Below are 27,001 nucleotides of genomic sequence, written 5' to 3' on the forward strand. Positions count from 1 at the left end.
GCTGCAACATCTTTGGCTCTTGGAGGAATGTCAATAGACAATTTGTCATGACACTCACAGGTCTATACTGCCTGGAGCACAGACTGGGTTCTCCATAACTCTCTGTTTATTACTTGAACTAAGTAAAATGAGCAATTGCGATATCAGGAACATATGTACAAACCGAAAGGCTCGAATGGTGGTGAGGCCCTCAGCGGTTTCTGAAAAGTGGCAAAGCAGAGGCAGTTGAGTGCTGTCATCAAGCTCTTGGAGATCCCTAGGAAAAAGACAAAATGCAAAAAATAAACTAAAGACAATAAACAATTAGGATATCAAAGGCTGAACTGTTCTAAAATAAAGTTCTCATTAGAGTCTCCTGATATGGTATGATACTGAGCACAAAGTAGCATCCTAGACTTTGATCTGCAAGAGAACTGAGAGATCATTTAGTTCAATCCCCTCATTTTCAAAATGAAGAGATTAAGTCTGAGAGATGTGCATTGCTGAAAGCCAGCCAGCTATTAAGTGGCAAAGCCAAAATTCAAATCTAAGGCATCTGACTCAAAACCCAGTGTTCTTTCTCTTATGCTTTTTAATCTCAGTAAATGTCAAAGGAATGAATTACTAGAGTTTCATAAAAGTACACATTCACATGATTCCTTCTTTTTATAATAACTAGATATTAGCTGTAGGATATATACGTTTATATTATTATTTATTTTATTTTTATATAAATATATAATATAATAAATAATATTTATGTTATTAAATAAACACTTTGGGTTTCAAAAACTAGGTTCTGGTTCTAGTACAATAAAGGGGCTTGTATAAGAAGATTTTTAGGCACATATTTGGCATGTTAGACAGGAAAAAAGTGATGAATCAATAAAAGTGTCTTTGGTGACAAACTTGGGACCTTCTTGACAACCAGTCCCACCTCCCAAACAAATATAAACCCTGGACTTACTCAATTTAAAAAAAAAAATTGTCTTTCCTAGAGATGGTCCAAAAAGGTAAAGATCAGGCATTAAAAGAATTATTTTAATTAAAAGAAAGCCTTTGCTATTTGCACAATATATAAATTGTATTTAATCTCAGCAAGTACCTGTATATAAATGTGTATAGATACTAAGAGTAAGTAGCTCTGACTCTAGCCATGAGGCAAAACACGGGATGAGAATAAACAGAGGCATGTTCATAAAATTAGTGAAACTAAAAGTGAACTAAATTAGTGAAACCAAGAAGTAAAAGAGCAGTTTGATCTTATATTTAAAACACGCAGATCTGTAGAGTTATGCAGCCATTTAATGGTTCATATCCCAGGACACATCCCATTTTAGGTACTCAAAAACTGTGTGGCATTTCCTATAGCAATTTCACTCACCCAAAGGTTTAGGAATTAGGACCTTAGTCATTCCAGCAAAGGCAAGATATTCCAGCCCGCAAAATGCAGGGGTTTTGTGGTTTTGTTTGCTTGTTTGTTTGTTTGCCTTTTCTTTGAGGCTAATACATTGACTTCCCAAAGCTGCTTTGACCTGATCTCCTGTAGAGGATATAGTCCTGTTCCGTATTTTTTGATTAATTGCATCTTTGGGGAAGGAAAGGGATTAAGTATTTATTAAGAACCTACTATGTGCCAGGGGCTGTGCATGGCACTTTACAAATTGTCTGATCTTCACAACAACCTTGTGACCTGAGTACTATTATTATCCATATTGTATTAGCTGAAGAATCTGGCCAAGTGGTTAGGAAACTTGCCCAGGGTCCCAGATCTAATAACTGAGAATAGATTTGAACTCGAGCCTTTCTGACTTCAGAACCAGCACTCCAACCGGCACATCACTTGGCTGCCTTCTGGGTCAGGGATTGGTAACCTCATCAGCTGAGTGCCAGTGGCATAATTAAACCAAGCTTCGCAGTGTTGATGGGCACCATTAGCAAGCCTAATGTGAGGTTATAAGGAAAAAGCAAAAAGAACAGATGAGTAAAGGAAAAAATAAGAGAGAAAGGGGCAAAATGGAAATTAGGTAGGGTGTAAAGGGGTTGCTATTCCTTAAACACCTACAGCTGCTTGTTTTGTTTTTTTAATCCTGCTATTCTGGTTCATGAACATTCCTCTTTTCTGACTTCAAACCCACTAAGGAAAACCATGATTACTGCCAAGTTACACACTTTTTAGACCCTTGGGTCTGGGAATAGACTGTGGAACAGAACCGAAGTAGAAAGACATTCATCTTCTATCCACTGCCCTCTACCATCCACTGGAGGTCAGTTTGGTCCTAGGATGATCCCAAGGAACATCTAACAATTTGTGATATTCCTGGCGTCCAGGCTTAAAATGAATCCTATGAGGGTTGTTGTGATCCCTTGCCATGACCATATGAGGGACACCAAAAAGACTTCGCATTCGTATATGTGTGTGTTATTACATGCATACACTTGCTTTACTAAAGTTTCTGTTGGTACCTACTCCTCGTATGAATTCAACTTTCATTTCTCTGTAGAGGACTCCCAAGATCTATATCTATATCTATATCTATATCTATATCTATATATCTATATATTTAGTCTTAGTTTCTCTCCTAAACTCTGGTCATCTTTATCAGTTCCTGACTTTGTCTCTGTAAATAAAAGCCCCCATGGCATCTCAAATGTAATAGATTTAAAACAGAATTCATTATCTTTTCTTCAAAACCATCCCATCTTCCCAACTTCTCCATTTCCCTCAGATTTGCAACCTCAGATTTCCCCTCAACTCTTCCCTCTTTCCTCTCTCCCATCATATATTATCAGTTCTCCAGTTTTGATTTTACCTCTTCAATAATATTACCATCTGGCTCTTTCCCTCCACTCACAAAAATCTTCAACATTTTAAAGAGTTCTAATCTGCATTACTGCAAACAGCTCCATATTGCTAGTCTCTCCCTTCAACAAGCTAACTTTCACATAGCTTCTAAGTGAATAACCCTAAATCCCAGATCTGACTATGTCACTTCCCTGATCAAGAAACTTCAAAGATTTCTCATTGCCTTTGTTACAAAATAAAGCCTTTCTTTCTGGTATTTAAAGCTCCTTGCAATTTGGCTCCAGCCTACCTTCCAGGCATTATAGAGTACTCCTCCTCCTGCACTCTAGTTATTAGCTAAACTGGCAAACTTTCTGTTTCCTGCAACATTTCAACTTTTGCTCCCTTGCACAGGCTGTCTGCCTTTCCTGGACTGTATTCCTTCCTAACTAGAATTTCTCTGAATCCTTAGCTTCATCTAATTCCCATACAAGACATATTCAGATCCTACCAGTTGCTATTCCTACCTTACTCTCATGCCCAGAAATTATTTTGGGTTTATTTTACGTATCTTTAGTTCAACTTGTCTGTGTTCATGTTGTTTTCCCCTAATAAGATGTATCTAGAATGTAGGGCATATTTTACTATGGGCTTTCTATCCTCAGCACCTAACATATTCTTTGTCATATAGTAGATACTTATTAAAACCAGAAGAACCTAGTGAATAATGATATATGAATTTTTAAATATGTTTTAAACTGTACTATAATTTCTCTTATCTATGTAAATGTACCTTAAAACAGTTAAAAAACATTACAATTTTATCTTGAAATAAAAAATTTTATCATACTAGCCCAACTATGTGCAAATATACTGTGTCAAATGGCACCTTGGTCCTTTTTAGGTGTCCTTAAATTCATGTCTGAACGAATGAATCCCTTCTGTCATGCTTACTCACTTCTAGAGATAATAGTTTTTATTCTTTGTAAATGTAAATATACATAAAACTTCACCTGGATGTTGCTAAAGGACAAAGTTGGAGAAATAAATTATGTGATACGGAATTAGTGTCTCTCAAGTCTCACTCAGAGTGTGGTCATTAATGATTTTTCATTCATGGGGGAAAAGTCTCCAAAGAAGATCTCAGGGATGTTAATATTTTATTAGTTATTTGAGTATGAATGACGGAACAACAGAACAAAGGGGTATTTATTAAGCATTCACTATAGTGCCAAATGCTAGAGATACAAATAGAAATGCAGATAGTCCCTGTCTTCAAAGAGCTGACATTTGAATGGGGACAACAACAGCAATCAGGGAATAATGGGCAAGTACATGGGTCCAAAAAGTTGGAGAGGTGATGAGCTGAGCCAAAGAAGTGTAGATTATTCGTAGCTGATTCTGATCCAGAATTGACCTGATCATGGTTCATGGTTCTAAAACCATGAAGTGAAGTGGGCAGAGTAGAGGAGTCTAGGTGGATTATGCAGGTGATGAACAGGTCACTTTCCAGGAAGGGGGTGTTCAAATAGAAGAGAACTGAAGTGTATCTGGCTCTATATTAAATCAGTATTACAGGAGACAGTCACCTCTATCAGGAGGATGTGGTCCCAAGCCACAAGTTCTTCCAGAGTTTGGTCCCTAATGTGGAAGGCAAGAAGTTGGTGACGAATACCTGTAGGTAGCTTCAGAGGTTGGCTTGACAAGAGTCACACAACCAGTATGTACCCAAGATGGGACTTGAACTCGGGTTTCTCTGACTCTTACTCTGGCTCTCTAACTATGCTACCTTAACTCAGCAATTCTCTAAGATGGCAGAGAGTTTCCTTATCAGAAATATCCTATATCAATGAAATCACAAGTCTCTTGCAAAGGTGGGGAGAGGGACAGATTTTATAATGAATTTATTTAATATAGGCATAGATTAAACATGATAAAATATGTAGAAGACATAAAGTGGTGATGAATGGCTAATGTGCTCTGTGATAGGATTTTAAAAGATCTTGAGAAGTTAGGTCATTGACCAAATTCAAAAAGATGAAATTTAGTAGGAATAGGGATTAGCTTTTTCACTTGGGTTCAAAAAAATAAACTTTACAAATACAAAGTAGAAGAAATATGGCTACATAATATCTTAAACTGCATTAAGAGAGGCATGTCCTTCAGAAATAAAGAGGCAATAGTCACACAGCATTCTGCAATGGTCAGAATCCATTCAGAGTATTACACTTAGTCCTACACACCACTATGGGAACTGGCAAGGTAGGGAGCCTCCATAGAAGGGCAACCATGGTGAAGAGCTTCAATATGATAAATGGAAGAGTATGAAACAAGAGATCTGGAAATAAGCAGGAAAACTATTTGAAGGACTCTCCAAATGAAAGAAGTATAAACAATGGGTAGAACTTGCAATGAGGCGAATTATGACTCATCATAAGGAAAACAAATTCCTAACAATTGGAGTTATCCAAAACTAGAGTGCGATGAAGATGGAGTTAGTTGGTTATCTCTTCATTGAAGGTCTTGAAATAAAGGTTCAATGACCATTTTTTTCCAAGGATAGCAAAAGTCTTAGACTTGATTACCTCTTAAGGCTCTTCTAACTCTGAGGATTCTTTGTTTCTAATACAGAATGTACTTCTTAGAATAAAAAGACAATTTACCTGACATCCTAAGAGTTTATGTGATACTATAATATGACAGTTAACTGAGTAGGAGCAGAGTAGGGGAAAACACAATTAACACAAAATTTTATTTTCAAATTATCTAAATTGTTCAGCTGTTTTAGTCCTCATTTGGGGTTTTCTTGGCAAAGATTCTAGATTGGTTTGCTGTTTCTTTCTCCAGATCATTTTTTTTTTGAACCTTTGTCTTCTGTTTTAGAATCAGTTCTGTGCATTGGTTCCAAGGCAGAAGAGTTGCAAGAGCTAAGCAATGGGGGTTAAGTGACTTACCCAGTCACACTGCTAGAAAGTGTCTGAGGTTAAATTTGAACCTAGAATCTCCTGTCTCTAGGCCTAACTCTTAACCCATTAAGCCACCTACCTGTCTGCTCCAACTCATTTTAAAATGAGGAACTGAGGCAAACAGGAGTGAATGACTTGGCCAGGGTCATAGAGTGTCTGAGACCAGATCTAAATTCAGGTCTTCCTGACCCCCAGCCTGGTGCTCTATCCACTGTACCACCTAACTGTTCAAGCTCTAAATAAAAATATTCTAATTATTTTAAATTACGGGGCCTCTAGTGATTCTAATGATTTTTAAAAATCCTTTGATATTTATAACTATAGTAAAATAAATTTCCCACAGAGTGTCTACCTAATATGCATGACGGCTTCTTTGCTTTTTTTTAATTTCATGACAATACCAAGGGAACACATAAGCAAGATTTACTAAATACTGTTTTGCGATGTATTTTTATTGCCCTACCTCAAATTATACCATTGATATAGAAATTTCTTCCAGATATGTGTGTAGTCTTCAGTGTGTAATAAATGTTTATGGTAACTTGTTAATCTGTCCCAACCCTAACAATTTTCACTTTAAAATCCATATCAAATGTCTAGTTGGTTAGAGAGGTTAATGTTTTTAGGTACATAGTAGCTAGGAAATAAATACTTCTTCGTAGTTCAGGGATTACATGAACACGTGCCCTGGATTTATAGACTTTTCAGACACTGTCACAGTCAGAAAAGAAACCAGTCAGTTGAAACCAGTGGATGAACAGAAGAAATCCACGAGAACTCTAAAATCCAGTGCATTTGTTCATCAATTTTAACCTTTCATCATTTAAAAAAAAAACTATTTTGAAAGATGCAAGAAATAAGTTTTCTTTTGTTTTTAGCAATACTCAAATACAGAACAAATACCTTTGTTCTATTTACTTACTTAGAGGCCACACGGAAGTATTTCTGGATAAAGTAAAAGGCAATTCCGAGAGGTACAAGAGCGACCAGGAAAACAGGGGTAGCATATGAGATCATCCCAATGGCCGATAAGCAGAGTAAAGTTGAGCGGGTTAAAGATTCCAGAGTAGGAGGAATGTGCTATTCCAAAGGCAATTTGAGAGGAAAAAATTCAGATTACATACTGTTATGCAAAAGTAAGTCTTTATGTTTTTAAAACCAGCAGATTATTCTGTTCGGTATCACTGGGACCATAATTAGAGGGGGCCATACAAACATCTGAGCATATTTAAGCAACTGGATGCCATCCTTTAAGGTATTCTCCCCTTGCATCTAGTGTATATTATTAGAACCTTCCCTTACTTCTTCTCTGAAATCTAATGAGAGTAATGGCAGGACTAGAAAGTCATCCTATTATACTGGTTTTCCTTTTACTCTGGGCCAGATCAAAGACCTCACCAGAAAAGTCATGATGAATCTAGACTAAACCGAATATTTCTGGTATTCCATTTCTTCTAGTGCTTTGGAATGTCAGCAACATCTTTGGAGTCCTGTGGTCAAAGAACTAACTGAGATTTAATGAGAACTTCTAGGAGAGGTCAATGGACCCTTTTGTTCATTATCTACATGCTAGGACATAATTACATCTTTCTAATGTAGCCTTTAAGAATCCATTCATTCATTTGTTCCCAAGGCATTTATTAAGCATCTACTATACATAAGAGTTTGTACCATGTGTGGACCTACAGCGATCTGGCCTCTGCCCTTCAAGGAAATTTTATTCTCTTATTTTTGAAGAGGAGAGATAAAACAGGTATGCAAATAAGGAAATTCAAGGAAATCTAAAAATGGGGAAAATGAAGTATCAGAGTATAAACTTAGTGAAGAATTAAGTATCAAGATCTTTCCTAAAAGAAGACAGTCATATGCTCACCTGGTCAATGATATTTGTGTCAGCTGAAAAACGATTGAGGATTAGTCCCAAGGGTGTTGTATCAAAGAACCTACAGAACAAACAAATTACATACTAAATATTTAAAGATGAAGGGCCCAAGATTTTCTTGCTTTCTTTGCATGGTCCTCAGACTTTCTGAATGATCTGTTATTAACTCCAAGGAACTACAGATAGCCTTTTTCACCATGCTACCAAAAATATATGTAGGGAAGGGGTTTTTTTTGTTTGTTTGTTTTGGTGTAATGACTATTTCCATACCTGATTGGCCCAAGAATGATCTTATTGAGGAGGTTGTGGTGAAGATTTTTGGCAGCTGTGAGGCCCATCCACTCTACAGTGAGAGATGTAACAAGGCAAAGGAAAATACCTGTTCCACAAAGTATACTAAATCCAGCCACATAATAAGACTAGAAGAGGAAAAAAAAACAACAACCAAAAATAACCAAAACGCATGCACTGATTATTAGAAATAAAATAAGTTTCCTATTGTTAAAAACTTCAAGTCAAAGACACATAAGATATATCTAAATTTCAAAGACTGAATTTTCAAAAGGATGCACAATGTCCTCTTCATCATCATTTCTTCTTTGGCTTCTGGCTTATCCTTCTGTGGTTTTTCTAAAGGTAAATTGGGCTAGATTGAGGGATCTGAGAATTCTCCCACAGGCACCAAAATGATCCTTCCCACACATTATTCCATACTAACTGCTAGATGATATAATCTTACTACATTTTTGGCCTATTATGGCACCTAGCACAGTGCATAACAAAGGATGCACCACACAGAATAGAAGCTAGAGAACTGGGGTTCAAAAACGGGCACTACTCTTCATTACCTTGGATAATTAATTTAAACCTCACTAAGCCTCTGTTGCCTCATCTGAAACATGAGGAAATCAGATTAGATCTCTTTACATTCTTAAAACTATGACTTTATTGCCCAAAACTGGAAAACGAGGGGATGCCCATCAATTGGGGAATGGCTGAACAAACTGTGGTATATGTTGGTGATGGAGTACTATTGTGCTAAAAGGAATAATAAAGTGGAGAAGTTCCATGGAGACTGGAACAACCTCCAGGAAGTGATGCAGAGCGAGAGGAGCAGAACCAGGAGAACATTGTACACAGAGACTAATACACTGTGGTATAATCGAACGTAATGGACTTCTCCATTAGTGGTGGTGTAATGTCCCTGAACAACTTGCAGGGATCCAGGAGAAAAAAACACCATTCATAAGCAAAGGATAAACTGTGGGAGTGGAAACACCGAGAAAAAGCAACTGCCTGAATACAGCGGTTGAGGGGACATGACAGAGGAGAGACTCTAAAGGAACACTCTAATGCAAATACTATCAACAAAGCAATGGGTTCAAATCAAGAAAACATCTAATGCCCAGTGGACTTACGCGTCGGCTATGGGGGGTAGGGGGAAGGAAAAGAAAATGATCTATGTCTTTAACGAATAATGCTTGGAAATGATCAAATAAAATATATTTTAAAAAAAACTATGACTTTATTATTTTTAAAAATCTTAAATTAGAAAAAATACTAGGTCTTATTTGATAGATGACTGAAGCAGTACTTTGCACAATAAAATAGCAATATTTTTCTATATCCTAGGCACCTTTTTGGGAAAGTATAATTTTGCTTTTTCCAGCTACTCTACTATCATACAATAATTAGATCTTGTTCTAATTGCACCTATAATGCTATGATCTATAATAGATCTAGTTTGAATACTAGTCTGATCTCTTTTGTTAGTTACTTAGTGCTAAAAAGTGAAAAGCCTTGTCCAGTCTTCATTCATTTCTTTTTCTCAGTGCTATAATTTATAAATCAAAACCTTAACTGTTTTTGATTAATCATTTGATATGTTTGACTAATTATAATTTTCTGATATTCTTGTTAACCATAGTTAGTATTATCAAATTTAGAGCTGAAAGAGACCCAATCAAGGATATTTATAAATTTATCAAAAGCACTTTTGTTGAATAAGCTTAGAGTTCTGTGCTTTGTATATTTGTTCAAATTTAACACATTTTTTCAAAGAATTTATGATTTCTTCAGCAGGGAGATCTCCCAACACTAAGGCAGATTTTAATCCACTAATGACTTAATGGACCAAGCCCTAGTGAGGTACATCATCATGTAGAATTTAAGTCCAAGATCAAATAGCTTTTGTGTCAGAGGCAGGACATGAAGCCAGAAACTACTCTGATTCTATAGCAAAGAATTACTGGCCAGAGAATCAAGACATGAGTTTAAATTTCAGGAGATTCTAGTTTTTCATATCTGGCTTTCATCAAAGCATTAACTACCAAAATTTTAATTTTCACTAAGTAATTATGTTTAGGTTTATTTCTAAAGAACATATATACAAGAAGCAAGAGAACCTCTTTCATAGTGATTATCAAATTTAAATGTATAACGTCATGGGGGTCAGTAAGAGCAGTTGTTAACAGGGCAAGGGAATGATTGAATTCAGAAAGGAAGAATATAATCCCACATTCCTCAATAATCAATAAACAATATTAAGTGCTTACTATATGTGAGGCACTGTGCTAAGTGCTAACGTATCATTATAGCATGTGAAATTTTAATTTAGACTAAAAAGAATCTTGGTATGAAGACTTGATTGCAGGATATGATTATAGCCTAGTAGTAGGATACTGAAGCATTCCCCCCCCCAATATTTTGTTTAGTGATTTTAAAAAATTGTTTCTACCTGATAACCACTTATATTATCCTTTCCATTAAAGTCAGATGTCCATGTAGCTAGCCAATAGTCTATGGCTACAATAACTGAGTGCTTCAGGAGCTTGGAAAAAATCATCAAGAAAAGGAAGAAGAATCCTCCAGAAGTCAGGTATCTCCAGCAAGTCTTCCACGGCATTTTAGTCCTGAGCCTCAAGACTGTGGACATGTTATCATCTTCATCTTCTTCCTCTTCTTCTTCTGCATACCAAAAATTTGATAAAACTTCATGTTGTTAAGGAGTATAAGTACAATTCATTTTCCTTTATTTATTTTAAAACACAAGAAATATTGAAAAACACAGCTAAAAATTATCTTAAAGCAACTCTTCTGAGCAGGAGCCGTATCTTAAATTGATGAAAATCTCCCAAAGCATCTTTTAACCTTGGGTTAAAAAAAAAAGGTTACCAAATTCTTGTTTTTAAAAAATTGTCCTTTGCCACATTTATCAACATCATAGATATGTAGCATCTGAGATTAGTGATTATCAAAAACTTGAAGAAATACTCTACCAATACCTTGGTCTATAGTTTTCAAAAGTTTCGACTGGTCAATACCTTTCAGCCTGGCTTTATCTTTAATTTACTGTATGATGCAGATATAAATTCATGCATAAATTTTATGTATATAACATATACTATATATTAAATTTATATAAGAATTAATGTCTATAGGGTGTACTTAATTCTTTTTTTTAGGAAACTGGGGATCTCTATATTTGTATGTGCATATTCATACTGGATGAATAGTACTTGCTAATAATCTACAAGTCCACAGGTACATAATATTGAATGTTTAAAATATATCATTACTTGAGAACTCAAAATTGACGATTCAATTTAGGAGCCAATTCACAATGTTCTAAAATATATAAATACAAAATATCCCAGAGAAATTTTAAGTAAATAATTCTGAATAATTATCATCTGTTGTTTAATTATTATCTATTATTTAAGTGATCAAACAAAATATTTTGTGATTGCTGTTTTTCCTTATATTTATAAATTATAACCATTTTGTCTTTTCATTTAGCTTACTTAAATTTAGCCATTTGTGAAAATAGCATAGAAAACAAATTAAATATGCTAGCATATTTATCTCACAGACTTCTTAAGTAGTTTATGTTATAAACTTTTTGTCAAGAAATATCAAGGGAATATAAATATTTCATCTTCTTTCTTAAAAATTTCTAATAAACCTCTTTCCCAATCTACTATTATAAGGCTCAGAAAATTACATCAAAATAAATAGTTTTCTAATTCTCAGACCCATTATTTCTGGATTTGTCATGAAAACCTCACAAAAACTATATTGTTATGATCAAAATATAAATATTTTAACCTATATCTTTACTCTTGTTCATTTCAAAGGGATTAACTGCCACTAGTATCTTTTGGCTATATTATTTTAATAATCTATTAGTGACATGAATATATATCATTATGGGAAAAAATCAAATCTCCCTGTCCAACTCTTGTTTGATTTTCACACTACCTTTTCCTAAAAACTGTCACACCCATAAGTATAATAGAATGAAAGGCATCATATCAGTAACCAATAATTGTTTGTTTATTGTTTCACACCCTATTCCTCAGATTTCATTATTTTCTACAATAATTCCCATTAGACCTAATATCTTTTTCTCTGAAACATCCCAACATTTCTATCTTGCTCATCATGTACAAAGTATACACATAATTCAATGGTAAAAAAAGAGTAACATCTCCAATGCCTATTCATGTCGTATTTATAAAAGCTATTTTAAGAAATTATCTACCTTCATCTTCATCTTCCATTTGTGCTTTGGCTTCTCTTGAATACATAGCTCTTCTGAGAGTTTTTCTTTCCAATGTTGTTTGGTCAGCCTCCATATCCTATGATTAACATTGACAACAATTTGAGGATCTTAAGATTTAGAGCTAAAAGACACCTTTATTTTAGAAAGAAAGAAATTGGTTCCAGAGAGGTTAAGTGACCAGACCACAGTCGCAGAAATAGGAAATAGAAGACCTATGATTTAAACCCAGATCTTCAAATTCAACCATCCAGCAATTAACGTTAATTAAATGCCTGTGTTGCCAGGCATTGTACTAAGTTTCGGGGAATGCAAAACAAAAAATAAAAATAACAACATTAGTGTAACTATGTACATACAAGCAATATAAAGAGTAAATGAGAGGAAGTCTGAGAGAGAAGGTTCTATGGTTAAGGAGGCATATAAAAGGCTTCTTACAGAACTTTGGACTTTTCCTGAAACTTCCAAGAAGAAAAATGAAATGGAAAGGGGCACAGTTCCAGGAATGAGAGACAACCAGTGAAAACAATCAGTGTCATGTTCAAGGAATAGTAAAGAGGTCACTATCATTGTATCACAGGGTATGTATAAGGAAAGGTAAAAGGAAACTGGAAAGGTAGAAAGAGGATGACACCTACTCTAGTGGGTTAGCATTATCTAAGGCAATCACTGATTGATGGCCATATTGATTTAGGAATCCCTGATTTATATGAAGCCTTTCTTGGATCCCCAGTTGCTAGTGTCTTCTTGTCCTATTTTATCCTATATTTTTCTATATATTTAACCATAATTATGTTGTCCTCCCCAAGAGAGGGCAGGGACCAATTAACTTTAGTTTTTGAATCCCTCTTGATAAGTGCAGTGCTCAGCACATAATAGGTACTTAATAAACGTAGTAATTGATTGTTGAAAGGAAAGTAATAAATGTTGGAGGGGATGTGGCAAAGTCAGGACATTAATGTATTGCTGGTGGATGTGAATTGATCCAACCATTCTGGAGGGCTATTTTGAACTATGCCCAAAGAATGCTAAACAACTTTCTGCCCTCTGATCCAGCCATAGTACTGCTGGGTTTATACCCCAAAGAGATAATAAGGAAAAAGAGTTGTACAAGAATATTTATAGCTGAGCTCTTTGCGGTAGCAAAAATTGGAAAATGAGGGGATGCCCTTCAATTGGGGAATGGCTGAACAAATTGTGGTATATGTTGGTGATGGAATACTATTGTGCTAAAAGGAATAATAAATGGAGGAATTCCATGGGGACTGGAACAACCTCCAGGAATTGATACAAAGCAAAAGGAGAAGAACCAGGAGAACCTTATACACAGAGACGGATACGCTGTGGTACAATCGAATGTAATGGACTTCTCTACTAGCAGCAAAGCAATGATCGAGGACAATTCTGAGGGACTTATGAGAAAGAACACTCATCCACAGAAAGAGGAAGAACTGTGGGAGTGGAAACATAGAAGAAAAACAACTGCTTGATCACATGGGTCGAGGGGGATATGGTTGGGGATGTAGACTCTAAACAATCACTCTGGTGCAAATATCAATAATATGGAAATAGGTCTTGATCAATGACACATGTGAAACCCAGTGGAATTGCACATGGGCTGGGGGGGGGGTGTTTGGGGAAAGGGGAGGGAAAGAACATGAATCATGTAACCTTGGGAAAATATTCTAAATTAATTAATTAAATAAAATTTTCCAAATTAAAAAAAAGGTAATTGATTGCTGAACCCCTTTTGAGCCATTAAAAAAAATTTACCTCTTTGGCATATTATAAAGACAATTATGTATGATGTTTTAAGTTTCTGAGCCAAGAAAATGCAAACTGATATGAAAATGTAAACAAATCTTGTTAGAACATGATCTATACTATTGTTCATATTAACTTCATAAAGAAATAGGTTCATGTATTCAAATTAGAACTATTCTTGAATAATGTTTAATTAAATCATGCTCAAAAATCTCTAATCCTTTCTGTCTTCTACTCCTTTTCTTCTTACTCTTTCAAATCCCTTCTCATTCACATTCCCAAACCCTTCAATAAACTCTTTTCTCCTTGTACATCTGTGAGCCCTTAACGTATAAGGCTTGCAATAGATCAATTTCATTTCTCTCCTGCTTTGTGTCCTTTCTCATCCAAACCATTTTCTCTGATACTGTGTAATTGTTATTTCTTGCCATAAAGCAAGTAATACAAAATTATTTTGTTTTTAAAAAGATTCATTGTTCTATACCTAATACATTTTCATTCCCATAGTTTTCATATGTGAAGAATTTAGGTATATATCAGCCCATATTTTATTCTCTCCCCAGATCCATATGTATTTAGGTATATGCCTTTCCATCATATCTAAATATGTTTAAATTGACATTACTCCTGGCCTGTGTAATGCTTTTGCTATAAAATCTGGCCAATATTCTCATTTTTTCCTAGATATTTCTTCCAAAGTAAATCATAAATTGCCCCACTCCTAAAGCTTTCGTCATACTCTTTTGTCCCTGGCATCTAAATACTATAAAAATGTCTTTTGGCATCATCCCCAATAAGCATATAATCAAGGTTCTCCCAACAGAATCCCTAAGTGGGCACTTGCTGACTGTTCCTTTAAATCTTGTTTTGATAGGAAAAATCATTTGAATGGTTCAGAGATTTGTTCTAGTCTCTTCATATATTCAAAATGTATCTTTTTTTCCCTATGAGAATTCTCCCTTTCTGCCTTAGGATCTTTAGAGAAATCAACAGAAACAATATGAGCTCTAAAAAAACAATGCTTTCATTTTTCTTGTTGTGATCCATATATTTATTCTCTTTTTCTAATTGTCATATTTTAATTTCTCACCAATTTCTTTTAGGGACTTGGATAACTTATCAGGGTTAGTTATCATAGGAGAACAATTTCAACTTGCAAATTCTTTAATTTGGGCTATATAGAGAGAGAACATTACTTCTCCCCCCCCCCCCCGCCCCGGTCTCCAGTTTCTCTATCCTCTCAGTCAATTTATAATTAAACACTCTACAATTATTTCCTTGGTCCACCTTCATTCCTTTCTTTCAAAGTCATTTTGGCTCTCATCCATGATTCTTTGCCTAAGAAATGTCAAGAGATCTAAATAAATTCTTATTGTACCGATGAAAAAAGAGAAAAGAGACAGAGAGGTCAAATAGCAAGATGGCTTATCTGAAGAGACAATCCAGATCATACAAATAACATTTGAAGACTGAATTTAAATTACATACATGTGTATGTTGTATAAACATATACATGTAATATATTTTTCATATATTTGGCCATCATTTCTGTAATAATTTCATTAGAATTTTATGTACTTAATCATATCTTAATTACTAAAATAAACATTACTATATTTTTGGTTCTTTAATCAGTACAATGCCATTTTTAAAAATTATAAATTGTTGATATTTATCTTAGACCATTTCAAGGATAAATCAGTATGCACTCCAGGCCATTTGGATATTTTAGGACTATTTACAATTACCTTTTCTAATTCTTGGTCTTGGCGATTCATAAGTGTTTTCCAGTGTTCATAAAGTTCAACATCTTTGTTTTGAATATCCTTCAAAGTTCCTTCCCTTAGAACATTACCATCCTTCATAGCTATGATCTAAAAATAGATTATACAAATTACGTTCACAATTAACCAGCAAAATTTAATTATCTTTAGTCTTAAAATCACTGAAAACATTTTCAAGTCATTAATTGTGCAAGGTGCAAGACAGAATATCAATCACTGAAGATCTCTTCCCAGCTCTTACCCAGTCGGCATGTGTCAGGTACTGTAATTTGTGGGTCACAAGAACAAGTGTCCTCTTATCCTCTTGGAGAAATTTCAAAATCCCTTCCTGCATCAAATGATCACTCAAATGAATGTCCAGTGCAGAGAATGGATCATCCTGAATCAAACATCATTGGGGGTAGGGGGAGAAGAAAAAAGGTTGTGTTTAAAAATTTTGTCTCTTTTGAAAATTTTAACTAAAATTATTGGGATAGTATTATTCCCTCAAATTATTTGTAAAATATACATAGTTTCTTAAGTATTCATACATTAGTTCTTATTAGCTTAAAACTCTTCTTTATTATCCTCTGTTCTCTTCTCCTTTGTTCTTTTCTCTGATGATGGAATTTGGCCCTTTTTCCTTATTAAGGTTAATGTCTCCATTTGTGTTCTTGAATCCATCCATTCACATAGGTTCCTGAAGCATTCTTCCTTGATCATTCCTTCCTTTTCTTTAATTTTCTCTCTTCCCTTTTTCTCTTTTAATTCTTCCCACCACCTACAAACATGCAAAGATTTCCTCCTTCCTCAAATAACTTTCACTAGACTGCCATTTATCTTGTCCTAAATTTCTTTGGCCTTTCACAGACAAATATTTAGAAAGGATCTTCTATACACATTACCTCCATTCTCTCCATTCCCTCTAATTTCTTATTCTTGCCTTATGAATTCTGATCCCACCATTCAGTTGAAATTTCAATTTCTAAGGTTAAAAATACTTCTTTAAATATGGAATCCAATGACATTTACCCACCTCAGTTATCACATTATCACATTGCTTGTCGCTTTTGACACTATTGACCAACCCTTCTTCCTGACCATTCTTTCCTCCCTTCATGAATTTTGCAACACCTCTCTAGGTTCTCCTTTGCTTGTCCAATTGTTCTATGTTTATCTCCATTCTTGATCCATCAATTTTCTTCTGCTCATTAAGTATGTTCACTACACAAAGTCTTTGTGTCTCTTTCTCTTCCCTTTTTTAATGAGCTTTTAAAAATGAGAGTTCCTACGGGTTTTGTTATTTTTATGCAGAATACTATATCTACATAGGTAGGCATAGGTATTTCAAACTCAACATATCCAAGACACAATCTCTTATATTTTCCCAAAATGATCTCATAGCAAGACTTCCATAATTCTAGTAAGGGAAACATAATCCTTCAAATTATTGAGATCCAAATTCTGAAGCTCACATTTTTTTCCTTCTCTAAGAAAGCCTTGTTAAGTTTAACATACATATATGTGTGTGTGTATACACACACACACACACACACATATATATATATATATATGTATATATATATATATATATCCATGAAATCTTTTGCATCTGTCCTCTCCTTTCACATTCTAGTTCAAAATCTTTCATCTGAAATATTAAACACTAGAATGTGGATAACAATAGCACCTACCTCACAGTGTTGTTGTCAAGATCAAGTGAGATAATTGTAAAGTGCTTAGTACAGTTCTGGCACACAGTAGATGTTTTATAAATGCTTATTCCCTTCCCTCCCTGCTCCCTACCTTCAACAGGCTCCCAATTGGTTTCAAGTTTCTGTTGCATCTAATTGTTGTTGTATCCAATTCTCTGTGATCCCATTTGGGGAGTTCTTGGCAAAGACATTGGAGGAGTTTGCTATTCCCTTCTCCAACTCATTTTACAGATGAGGAAACTGAGGCAAACAGGGTTAAGTGACTTGCTAGGCTCACAAAACAAGTAAGTTATTGAGGCCATATCTGAAGTCAGGAAGATGAGTCTTCTTGACTCCAGGCCCCACAGTCTATGCAGTGTACCAACTAGCTGCCCACTTAAGCTCCCTACCTCTAGCTGAGATGCTGAATATATTACCTTCCTACAGTTACCTCAATGCTATTCCCTTCTCCAGCTCATCTTACAGATCAGTAAACAGAAAAAAGACCAGATTTGTCAGTTTAAAAATTGTTGATCACTTTAGAGTGAGTAATGAAGTCGAAAGTCAGTCCAGAAGGAATCAAGACAATAACCTGGTGAGAGAGGGTCCCCTCTTTATCAGAGACTGGAATAAAAAAGGAAGTTGTGAATTACATCAAAGCAAGGTGAAATAAGGAAGGGAAAAGAAAGAGCTTGGGGCAAATGGCCTTATTAAATATAATTGTGGTTGATCTAGTCAGTACTGTTATAGGATGTCCTCCAGCTTGTTCAGTAACACATAAGAAAGATCAGAGAATTTGGATAGTGGCAATAAGGTAGAGAGGCATAAGCATTAAAGGATTCAAGATTAGATAGTGTATATTGGAAATGGTTCACCAAAGGTTCAAATTTGGGAAGGGGGGGGGCATAGTCAGAACCAGATGATGGCCAACTCAAACTATCTATACACATATTGATTAAAGACTTTTCAAGTGAAGGTATTATCTTCTAGGTACAGTCTAAAAACAATGGTACATATTTTATGCTCTATGTGAAGTATAAACTAACGCTTTCAAATATTTGTTTTACCTGGTAGGATCTGATTTATTATAACAACATAATAAATAATAATTTGTTATAATGATATAATCATCAGAGCTCATCAGAAAGAGATAGAAGAGAGGAAGAGGAAGAGGAAGAGAGACACAGAGAGAGAGAGAGAGAAAGAGAAACAGACAGACACAGAGACAAAAAGAGACAGAGATAGACGAAAGGGAGAGAGAGATAGAGAGAAAGAGAGAGAGAAAAAAAGGAGATATCTTTAATATGTTAATATTATGATAATCCATGATTTCATCAATTTGGTACTTCTACCAAAGCCAAAATGCAACTCCTCCACATCTCCCCTTCCTCTCTTATTCTTAACACTTTATTTACATTAAAAATGTATCAAGGCATGTAGGGAGCACAGTGGATAGAGGGCCAGACCTAGAGTTGAGAGGATCTTGGTTCAAATATGACTTCAGACACTTCTGTGTCTGATCACACAGACCTAGCTGTGTGATCCTAGGCAAGTCACTTAACCTCAGTTGCCTAGCCCTTAGACCACTCTTCTGATTTGGAATCAATAATTAGTTTCAATTCCAAGACAAAGGTAAGGATTTTTTTAATGTAGCATTCATACTGCCACCTTGTCCTATTTTCTGGAGTTATGCCAGAAACAGCAGAAGGTACAAACCCTCTGAATAGTGCTAGAGCTGTGGAGTATGGCAGCTATCTCAAAATGTACATGAAGTTTGAATAAAACAAGGGATTCTAAGAGAAGGAGGAAATGTATTCCAGGCATTAGGAAAACCTTTACAAACACACAGATAGAAAATGTTCAACTTTATGTGTGAAAAATCATAAAAGGATTAGATCCAGAAAGACCTCTGGGGTAAGTCTGGATTAGATTTCATTTATTACTTTCCACTGGGTTTTTGTGATGCTATTCTCTTCTGATATTTTTCCCATCTATATGACTTTTCTTGACTCATCTCCTGGGTTGTCATTCATATACTTATCCCATGTTTGGTTGTACACTGAAATTCTGAAATAAAGATTGTGTGAAGGAAAATAAAATACCTGGAAAGGTAAATTGAAATGAGATTATAAAAGGTTATAAATATCAGGCAGAGAAATCTATGTTTGATATTAGATATAAAAGGGAGGCACTGAATTTATTGAATAAAGGATTGATATGGTTAGACGTGGCTGTATGAATGGAGAGAAGGGAATGGATGAAGAAGAAATGGTATTTAAAGTAAAGAAAATCTTCAATTCTCAGTACTAGTTGAGCTGGAGCAATCAATTTCTATTCTATCCTTGCCACAAGATGCCTCAGGGAAGAGCATGCTTTCACCCACATTTAACATCTTTTACTGAATTTTGATGTGGGATGCATAAGCAAATGCAACTATTTTAACTTTCCATTTAAAATGCAAATGCCCATAAAGTTCCATTAAACTTCCAGAAAATACTAAAAACAATGGTAGGAGAGGAGCAAACTGGTGGAATCTTTTGATATTCTTTCCTTCATAGTAAAATCCATCCCACTTATAAATGAAGATGCCTAAATTAATATACTATGATAACAGCAGAACTAAGAAGATTATGTCTTATATTCTCATTCACTATGAAACTCTTAATTAAATAACAAATGATTATTTACATGAGGAAAATTTCAACTATTCTATCTGAAGGTATGAGTTATTAAATATTTATCAAAAATTCCAGACCCAGAGTAATAATTCTATGCAGTTAAATAACTGATAATTAAAATAGATATAAAGAAGATTGCCCAGGTGGAAATAAGGAAATTTAATAGGACTAAAATAAATGGTTTGGGAAAAGCAGAGTTATGCTCTAAAATGATAGTAGATTTTTAGAGTACTCATTAGGAAAAATATATATAAATAATATAAATAAAGAAATAGTACTGAATTTCTCTAAAAGATATTACAATTGGCTGCATAAGTATCACCTTCATGACTTGAGATAATGCAAAACACTAGTATGGCACAATTTTTAAAAATCATAGCAACATAGCATTTGAATAGGTGAATCGGGAAATTTCAAAGAAGGCTCATCAATTATAGACTCTAAAATAAGATAGTGCCATAACCACATAAAACAATAGAATGTTACAGATTTTTTTTCTGTCAGTGTTTTATGCAAGTGCTATATTTATAGATTATGATTAGAGGTGCTGCTGCTATCTACAAAAAGATGGACTTGCCTTTGTATGTATTTGGATTCCATTAATGACTCATTATTAAAAACCACTAATATAAACCCATTTGGGACATTTCCTAAGCAGAAGAAAAATTGTATTAATTATAAAAGTATTATTATAATCCTTTCTCCTTTGTTAATGATTTTCTCTAAGATATAGCAGACACCTCTAACTGCTTAATCTTCCTGTTAAAAAAAATTCAACAGTTTAGTTTTATGGCTGCTATTTTTTGCCAAACCCTTTGTAACTTTAGTCAATATTCTTATTGGCCACCCAGCCACAAGTCTCTCCCCACTCTAAATCATCCTTCACTCAGCTGCCAAAATGATTTTCTGAGAACAAAGGTATGACCATGTCATCTCCTCTTCAATAACCTCATATGGCTCCCTATTAACTATAGGTTCAAAGATAAAATTCCCATTTGGCTTTCAAAACCCTTTACAACCTGGACTTTTCTTACTTTTCTGGCCCCTTTATACTTTACATCCTTCTTCCTACTCTATGATCTGATAACACTGGCATTCTCACCTTTCTTCTGATATGACGACACTCCACTTTCTCCATTCCATGCCTTTTCACTGGCTGACTCCAAAACTCTCTCTATTCACCATGGCTAATCTCACCTCCTAATATTCACCATCGGCTCCCACCCCAATACCTTATCTTTGAAATTGCTCCCCAAATATCACATATGTAAATATTACATGTGTATATAGGACTTTTTGCAAGTTAAATGCAAAATTGTGAGCTCTTTCAGGGCAAAAATTATGAGGGGTTTTTTGTGTTTTTTTTTGGTTTTGTTTTGTTTTGTTTTTGCCTTTCCCCAAGCTTAGCACAAGGGCTGTCACATAGAAAGTCCTTAATAAATGCTATCTGACTCATTGACTTATGGCGAAGGCTTTGTCCCATTCCTTCCAAGCTAACAATGGTTTACTCAAGTTCATTCTTGGAAAAATTGCCAAGGTTATGTCTCCCACCCAGGTTAACATCTTGAATCCAAAGCTATGCTTTGTTGCATATGTATCTAGTTAACACTATACTGACTTTAGGATATATCCCAGCTGCTTTCAAAAAATAAAGCCCTAATAAATAAAATTAGGCAGCTAGGAGGCACACTGGACCTAGAGTCAGAAGACTTGTCTTCCTAGCCTCAGACCCTGAGTGGGCTATGTGACCCTAGATAAGACACTTAACTCCATTTGCCTCCATTTCCTCATCTGTAAAATGAGTTGGAGAAAGACATGGAAAACGACTCCAGCATCTCTGCGAAGAAAACCCTAAATGGGTCATAGAATGCTGTACATGACTAAAAAATGACTAACCAACAACAAATATCAAAATATGTCATGTGAGCAAGATGTTTTCTAGAAAAAATAGAAAACATACTATGCAAAAATAGAAAACCTTCTGATCTTTTGGAATTTCATTAAAGGAGATGTCACCACTAACATAAAATCTGAAGTACCACCAAGGTTATTATGAGACATCAGAATTATTCAGTAATAAAAATGTGAAACATTAGTTATTAGGAAACTCTTTAAAAATTACAATTTAAATTTTAGTTTCCATAAAAAATAATTCAGAGGAGCGAATTATAATCCACTTACTACTGAGGACACATTTCAATGATCCATTTAGTCAGAAAGACTTCTAGGTTATGTAGGCAGCTGCGTTTATTCAGACTGAGTCGGAAGGAAAATGCTGGCTTTGAGTAATTCAGGAAGCTACCATGGTTATAATCCAGATGTCTTTAGGATTTATTTCTGGCTCCAATAGAGTAGAAGAAAATATTTTCTTTTGTAAAGAGGCTAAACAATTCCCAGAGTACTCCGCATTATTCTGGTAAATTCTGAGCATGTAAATAAGCAATGTAAAATGGATTTAAGTTGAATTTTCATAATCTAGTTTTCTCTGGGTTGTCTGTAAAGGTATAACGGTAATAGGTTGGTGTAGGACAGTAAGGACCATGGTCTTAAAATTCCCTCTGATACCTGTGTGACCTTGGGCCAGTAATTTCACTTCCATGGGCATTAGTTTCCTCATCTATAAAATGGGGGTGAACTCATTTTATGAACTGGATGACCTCTAATAACTCATCTAGTTAGGGATGTGTTGGAGTTGGCTCATCCTGCCTAACAAAAGCCAAGTGCTAAATTTTTAATATAAGGATTGATGCCTTGCAAAGTGACAAATGCTACAAATCAGAGAGAAATTTATTGTTTTCATGATTGTCTAGACTTAAGAAAATGATAGATGAAATGTTAATAATGCAGATTAAACTTTAAAATAATATAGTGCATACATTTTTTTTGGAGAGCCAGTTCTTAAACATTTACCTTATTCCAGCTCTACATCTTACAAACTGGTTTATCCTTTCTCCCTCTGACAAGTCAAAGTGTTGGTAATTTGCACACCAACAAACAAAGATTTTTGGACAAAGAGATGTGATGATATTTCAATACTTACTGAAACAAGTCTTTCACTGGGCATTCTGATTTAGTTAATGATTGCCATTTAATAGGCAAGATGTATTTAACATATTACAGTTATGTTACCACAATTCTGTAATTACTGTAATAAAGTGATTAGAGTTTATTATTTTTTTAAAACTTTACCAGAAATGGTGAGGATGATGTAAATGTAAATGATCAATGATTACATAAAGAAGATACAGCTATGTATAATAGGGGCTGTAACTTTTAACATGCAAAGACATGGATGACATTTCCTAGGCTGTATTTAGGACCAAAGATTTAAAATATTTAAGGGTTCTTAAAACCATCACAGTTCAGCCTCTTCATTTTAAAGATGAGAAAACTGAGGTCCATAGAGGGAAATTAACATTCTTAACATGGATATTAAGATGCAGAAATAATATTGAAGCTCAGATCTTCAGAACAATAGAATTCATGTTCCTCCCACTGTATATTTTGTTGTGCAATCATTTCAGTCACATTCAATTCTTCCTGATTCCATTTGGGGTTTTCTTGGCAAAGATGCTTAAATGGTTTCCTATTTCCTTCTTCAGCTATTTTACAAATGAAGGAACTGAGGCAGATACTTGCCCAAAATCACATTTTGTAAGTATCTGAGGCCACATTTGATCTTGGGTCTTTCTGACTCCAGTCTTGGTATTTTATCCAATATTTACCCTGCATAATATTACCTTGAGTTAACAAGAAGAATTAAATTTTCAAACAGGATGCATTTTTGCCTCTTTGGGGGTTAACACAGATCTGCTAGAGCTGTAGAAAAGACATCTATATCTTCTAGAGGCTCCAGAGCCATAGTTGTGTCTTCTGTTTAGCCTTACATTCTTGCAACTGGTCTTTGGTCCTGGCACTCAAATACTGGAGCTTGGGGGGAAATTTTATTTAATTCCATCTTGTTTGCATTGTTACTAGAGGAGGAGGAAGACTACTAATTATGCTACTATAAGAAGGACTCCAGGTGGAGGGAGAGCTTTTTGAGAGCTGTGGAGGCTGAGGACATAGAGAGTAGGAGGTGTAATTAAGTGCAGCAAATAAAAAGTACACAGGCAGATCCTTGAGATAGGAAGCAATGGACACAAGAATATATCTCCCCTAATCATGGACTATATCCTGGATTGTTGTTTGCTTATTGTCTCTCTTATTAGACTGTGAGTTCCTTGAGAGCAAAGTCTATCTTCTTTTTCTTTTAAACCCTTACCGAGTGGTAAGGGCTAGGCAATGGGGGTCAAGTGACTTGCCCAGGGTCACACAGCTGGGAAGTATTTGAGACCAGATTTGAACCCAGGACCTCCCATCTCTAGGCCTGGCTCTCAATCCACTGAGATATCCAGCTGTCCCCTCAAAGCCTATCTTCTACATTTCTTTGTGTCTCCAGAACTTAGCACAGGGAATGCCATATAGTAAATTAAATTGACATGAAGTCTGTGGTAGGACTGTTGCTTAGGAGAAAGAATTCTAAAATCTCAGAGAAGGAAGGAATCAAATTGGAAAGGGGAATTGTTTCTATTATTTGATTGACTAATTCCCATTATTAATAAATCTTTTCTTTTTTTGCAACTATTTAATGATCTTCATTACTTGCTGAGGTAAAAGGGGAAAGAGGAGAAAAGGAAACAGGATCTTTAGAAAGATATGAACTACAATATTTATGTTTCTAGGAATTCCCCTGGGTAAGTACATTTATTGCTCTATTAGTGAGAAATCTCAAAGAATGAACCCAGTTCAGATATTTGTAAGAACTAATATCTAGAACCACAAGTTGTATTACTTGGAATTAATGAACCAAAGTGTAGAAGCACAGTAAAGAGTGCACACTTAGGGGAGGATTTTTAAAAAGTGACATACAACAATCATATTTTTGGAGAAGACTACCTTGCCAGAAACAGCAAATAAGAATGTTTCTTTTTAAAGATTATAAAACTTTCACAAGGCAAGCTATAATAATCATATGAGAGGAGCGCAGCTCTAGGAAAGTAGAACATTAGATAAATATTGTTTTTAATTTGCCGACTTCATTTGCCCAAAAATATCTATTGGGGATTGAATTGTAGATTCAATTTTGATGGAGAAAGGAAGGAACCTTGGAATAAAGTGACTATGTCACCTTGACATTCATAATTACACAGAAAGAGAATACTAGAAATAATTATTAAAACAGCTTGATTTATAAGCATTTATAGTGGTCAAGAGTCATTATAGGTTGACTAAGAACAACTCAGGTGAAAATATTTTCTTTTCATGTTTCATCCATTCATTAGATTTGTAGATATGGAACTATCACCGTTTTTGACAAAGTTTTCCATGATATGTTTCTCAAGAAAATGGCAAAATATGAACTATTTGATCTATCTGTGGACCAAATGACCATGCCTAAGAATTCTCATTAATGGTTCTATCTCAATTTATATAGCTATGTGTCACAGGGTTTTGTTCTCAACTCTATTATCACATGGTCCATAATGGTACTAGTGAAAAAAAACTAAAATTCATTTATATAATAATACATGACATTGTTAAAAAATAAATTTAATCAGTGACACAAAAAGGGAATGATAATCGAGCATTCTAATGACAGGAAGCTGGGAATAAAATTAATATAATCAATGAAAACCTCAAAATTTAACATTATAATTCATGGAAGATACATTGAGCCAAAACAAACTAGATTTGTTTTAATAACAAGTCTGTAATCATTCATTTGAGTTCAAAAACCAAACTACTGAAATTAGGATGGAAGAAGGCTGCTTAGAAACAGTTAATGTGAAAACTATATAGAACCTTAATCACAACACTATTAAAAAAGAAAATGAAAATTTAGGATGAATTAATACAAAATTATTTGCAGACCACATAAAATGCATATATATGCACTGGCCATCCAATATCAATATACATGCAGTGATTTGCTCAGGTCTGAGACAAGAAGAGGGCACTGAAAAACTGGAGTTAGTCACCCGTGATTTTTTCCCCCTCCAACCCACCCCAATTCCCTGTTTCTTGATAACACTATTATCATTCTTTCAGTAACTTCAGCTGAAAATGTCAATCTTTGACTTTGTGTCCTTCTTTATTGCCCACATCCAATCAGTTACCAAATCTTGTCAATGCTATTCCCACAGTACCTCTCACATCTGTTCCCTTTTTCCCTTTGCACTACCTCCACCCTAGCATAGTCTCTGACACTCCCTGCATAGACTATTATAGTTTTCCCAGTCTGGAATATCACCACCCTTTAGTCCATCTTTCTTACTATCACTGAGATAATTGTAATGTTCAGGTCATTAAAATCATTCAATCTTGTAGTTAAAAACCTTCAGAAATTCCCTAATTGCTTATGGGATAAAATGTAAACTTTAATGCTTGACCCTTAGGGCAACAAGAAAATCAGCAAATTTTCATAGCTATGTTGCAGATTATTCTCCTACAAGTGTAGCTTAGTGGTGCAGTGGACACTGTGCCAGTCCTGGAGTCAGGAATATCTGAGTTCAAACCTGGCCTCAGACAATCTGCTGACCTTGGGCAAGTCACTGAACCCTGCCTAAGTATCTTTTATCTGTAAAATATCTGAAAAAAGAAATAGCAAACCACTCTAGTATCTTTGCCAAGAAAACCCCAAAGGGGATCACAAAGATTTAAATTCTAGGTACACTGGACAACCATTTGTTACTGGGGTTTTTTTCCTGTTGTCTGCATCTGTATACTTTAGTAAGTCATTGTTCATGCTTGGAAAATGCTTTTCCTTCCTAGGCAACTATTGAAATCCTTCATTTTCTTCAAAATATAGCTCAGAAACTGGCTCCTCATGCTGGTTCTGGTGTCAGAGAACTTGGGTTAAGTCTTGCCTCTCTCACTTGACAATGACT

The 27,001-nt window shown here is 35.0% G+C and overlaps 1 protein-coding gene across 4 annotated transcripts in view; it reads right to left on the reverse strand.

Moving 5' to 3' along the window:
• Positions 1–27,001, reverse strand: part of ABCC9 (ATP binding cassette subfamily C member 9) — a 194,794-nt gene that overhangs the window by 51,698 nt on the left and 116,095 nt on the right. For all 4 annotated transcript variants that reach the window (XM_001362608.3, XM_016425869.2, XM_007503530.2 and 1 more), the window contains 8 exons: positions 15,963–16,100; positions 15,686–15,811; positions 12,156–12,252; positions 10,350–10,579; positions 7,883–8,031; positions 7,604–7,673; positions 6,653–6,810; positions 164–256 (listed from right to left, as the gene is read on the reverse strand). In XM_001362608.3, coding sequence (XP_001362645.1) covers positions 164–256; positions 6,653–6,810; positions 7,604–7,673; positions 7,883–8,031; positions 10,350–10,579; positions 12,156–12,252; positions 15,686–15,811; positions 15,963–16,100 — 1,061 coding nt within the window. The remainder of the gene's footprint in view (positions 1–163; positions 257–6,652; positions 6,811–7,603; positions 7,674–7,882; positions 8,032–10,349; positions 10,580–12,155; positions 12,253–15,685; positions 15,812–15,962; positions 16,101–27,001) is intronic.

The sequence above is a fragment of the Monodelphis domestica genome, chromosome 5 (assembly GCF_027887165.1).
Source record: "Monodelphis domestica isolate mMonDom1 chromosome 5, mMonDom1.pri, whole genome shotgun sequence".
Taxonomy (NCBI): Eukaryota; Metazoa; Chordata; class Mammalia; order Didelphimorphia; family Didelphidae; genus Monodelphis; species Monodelphis domestica.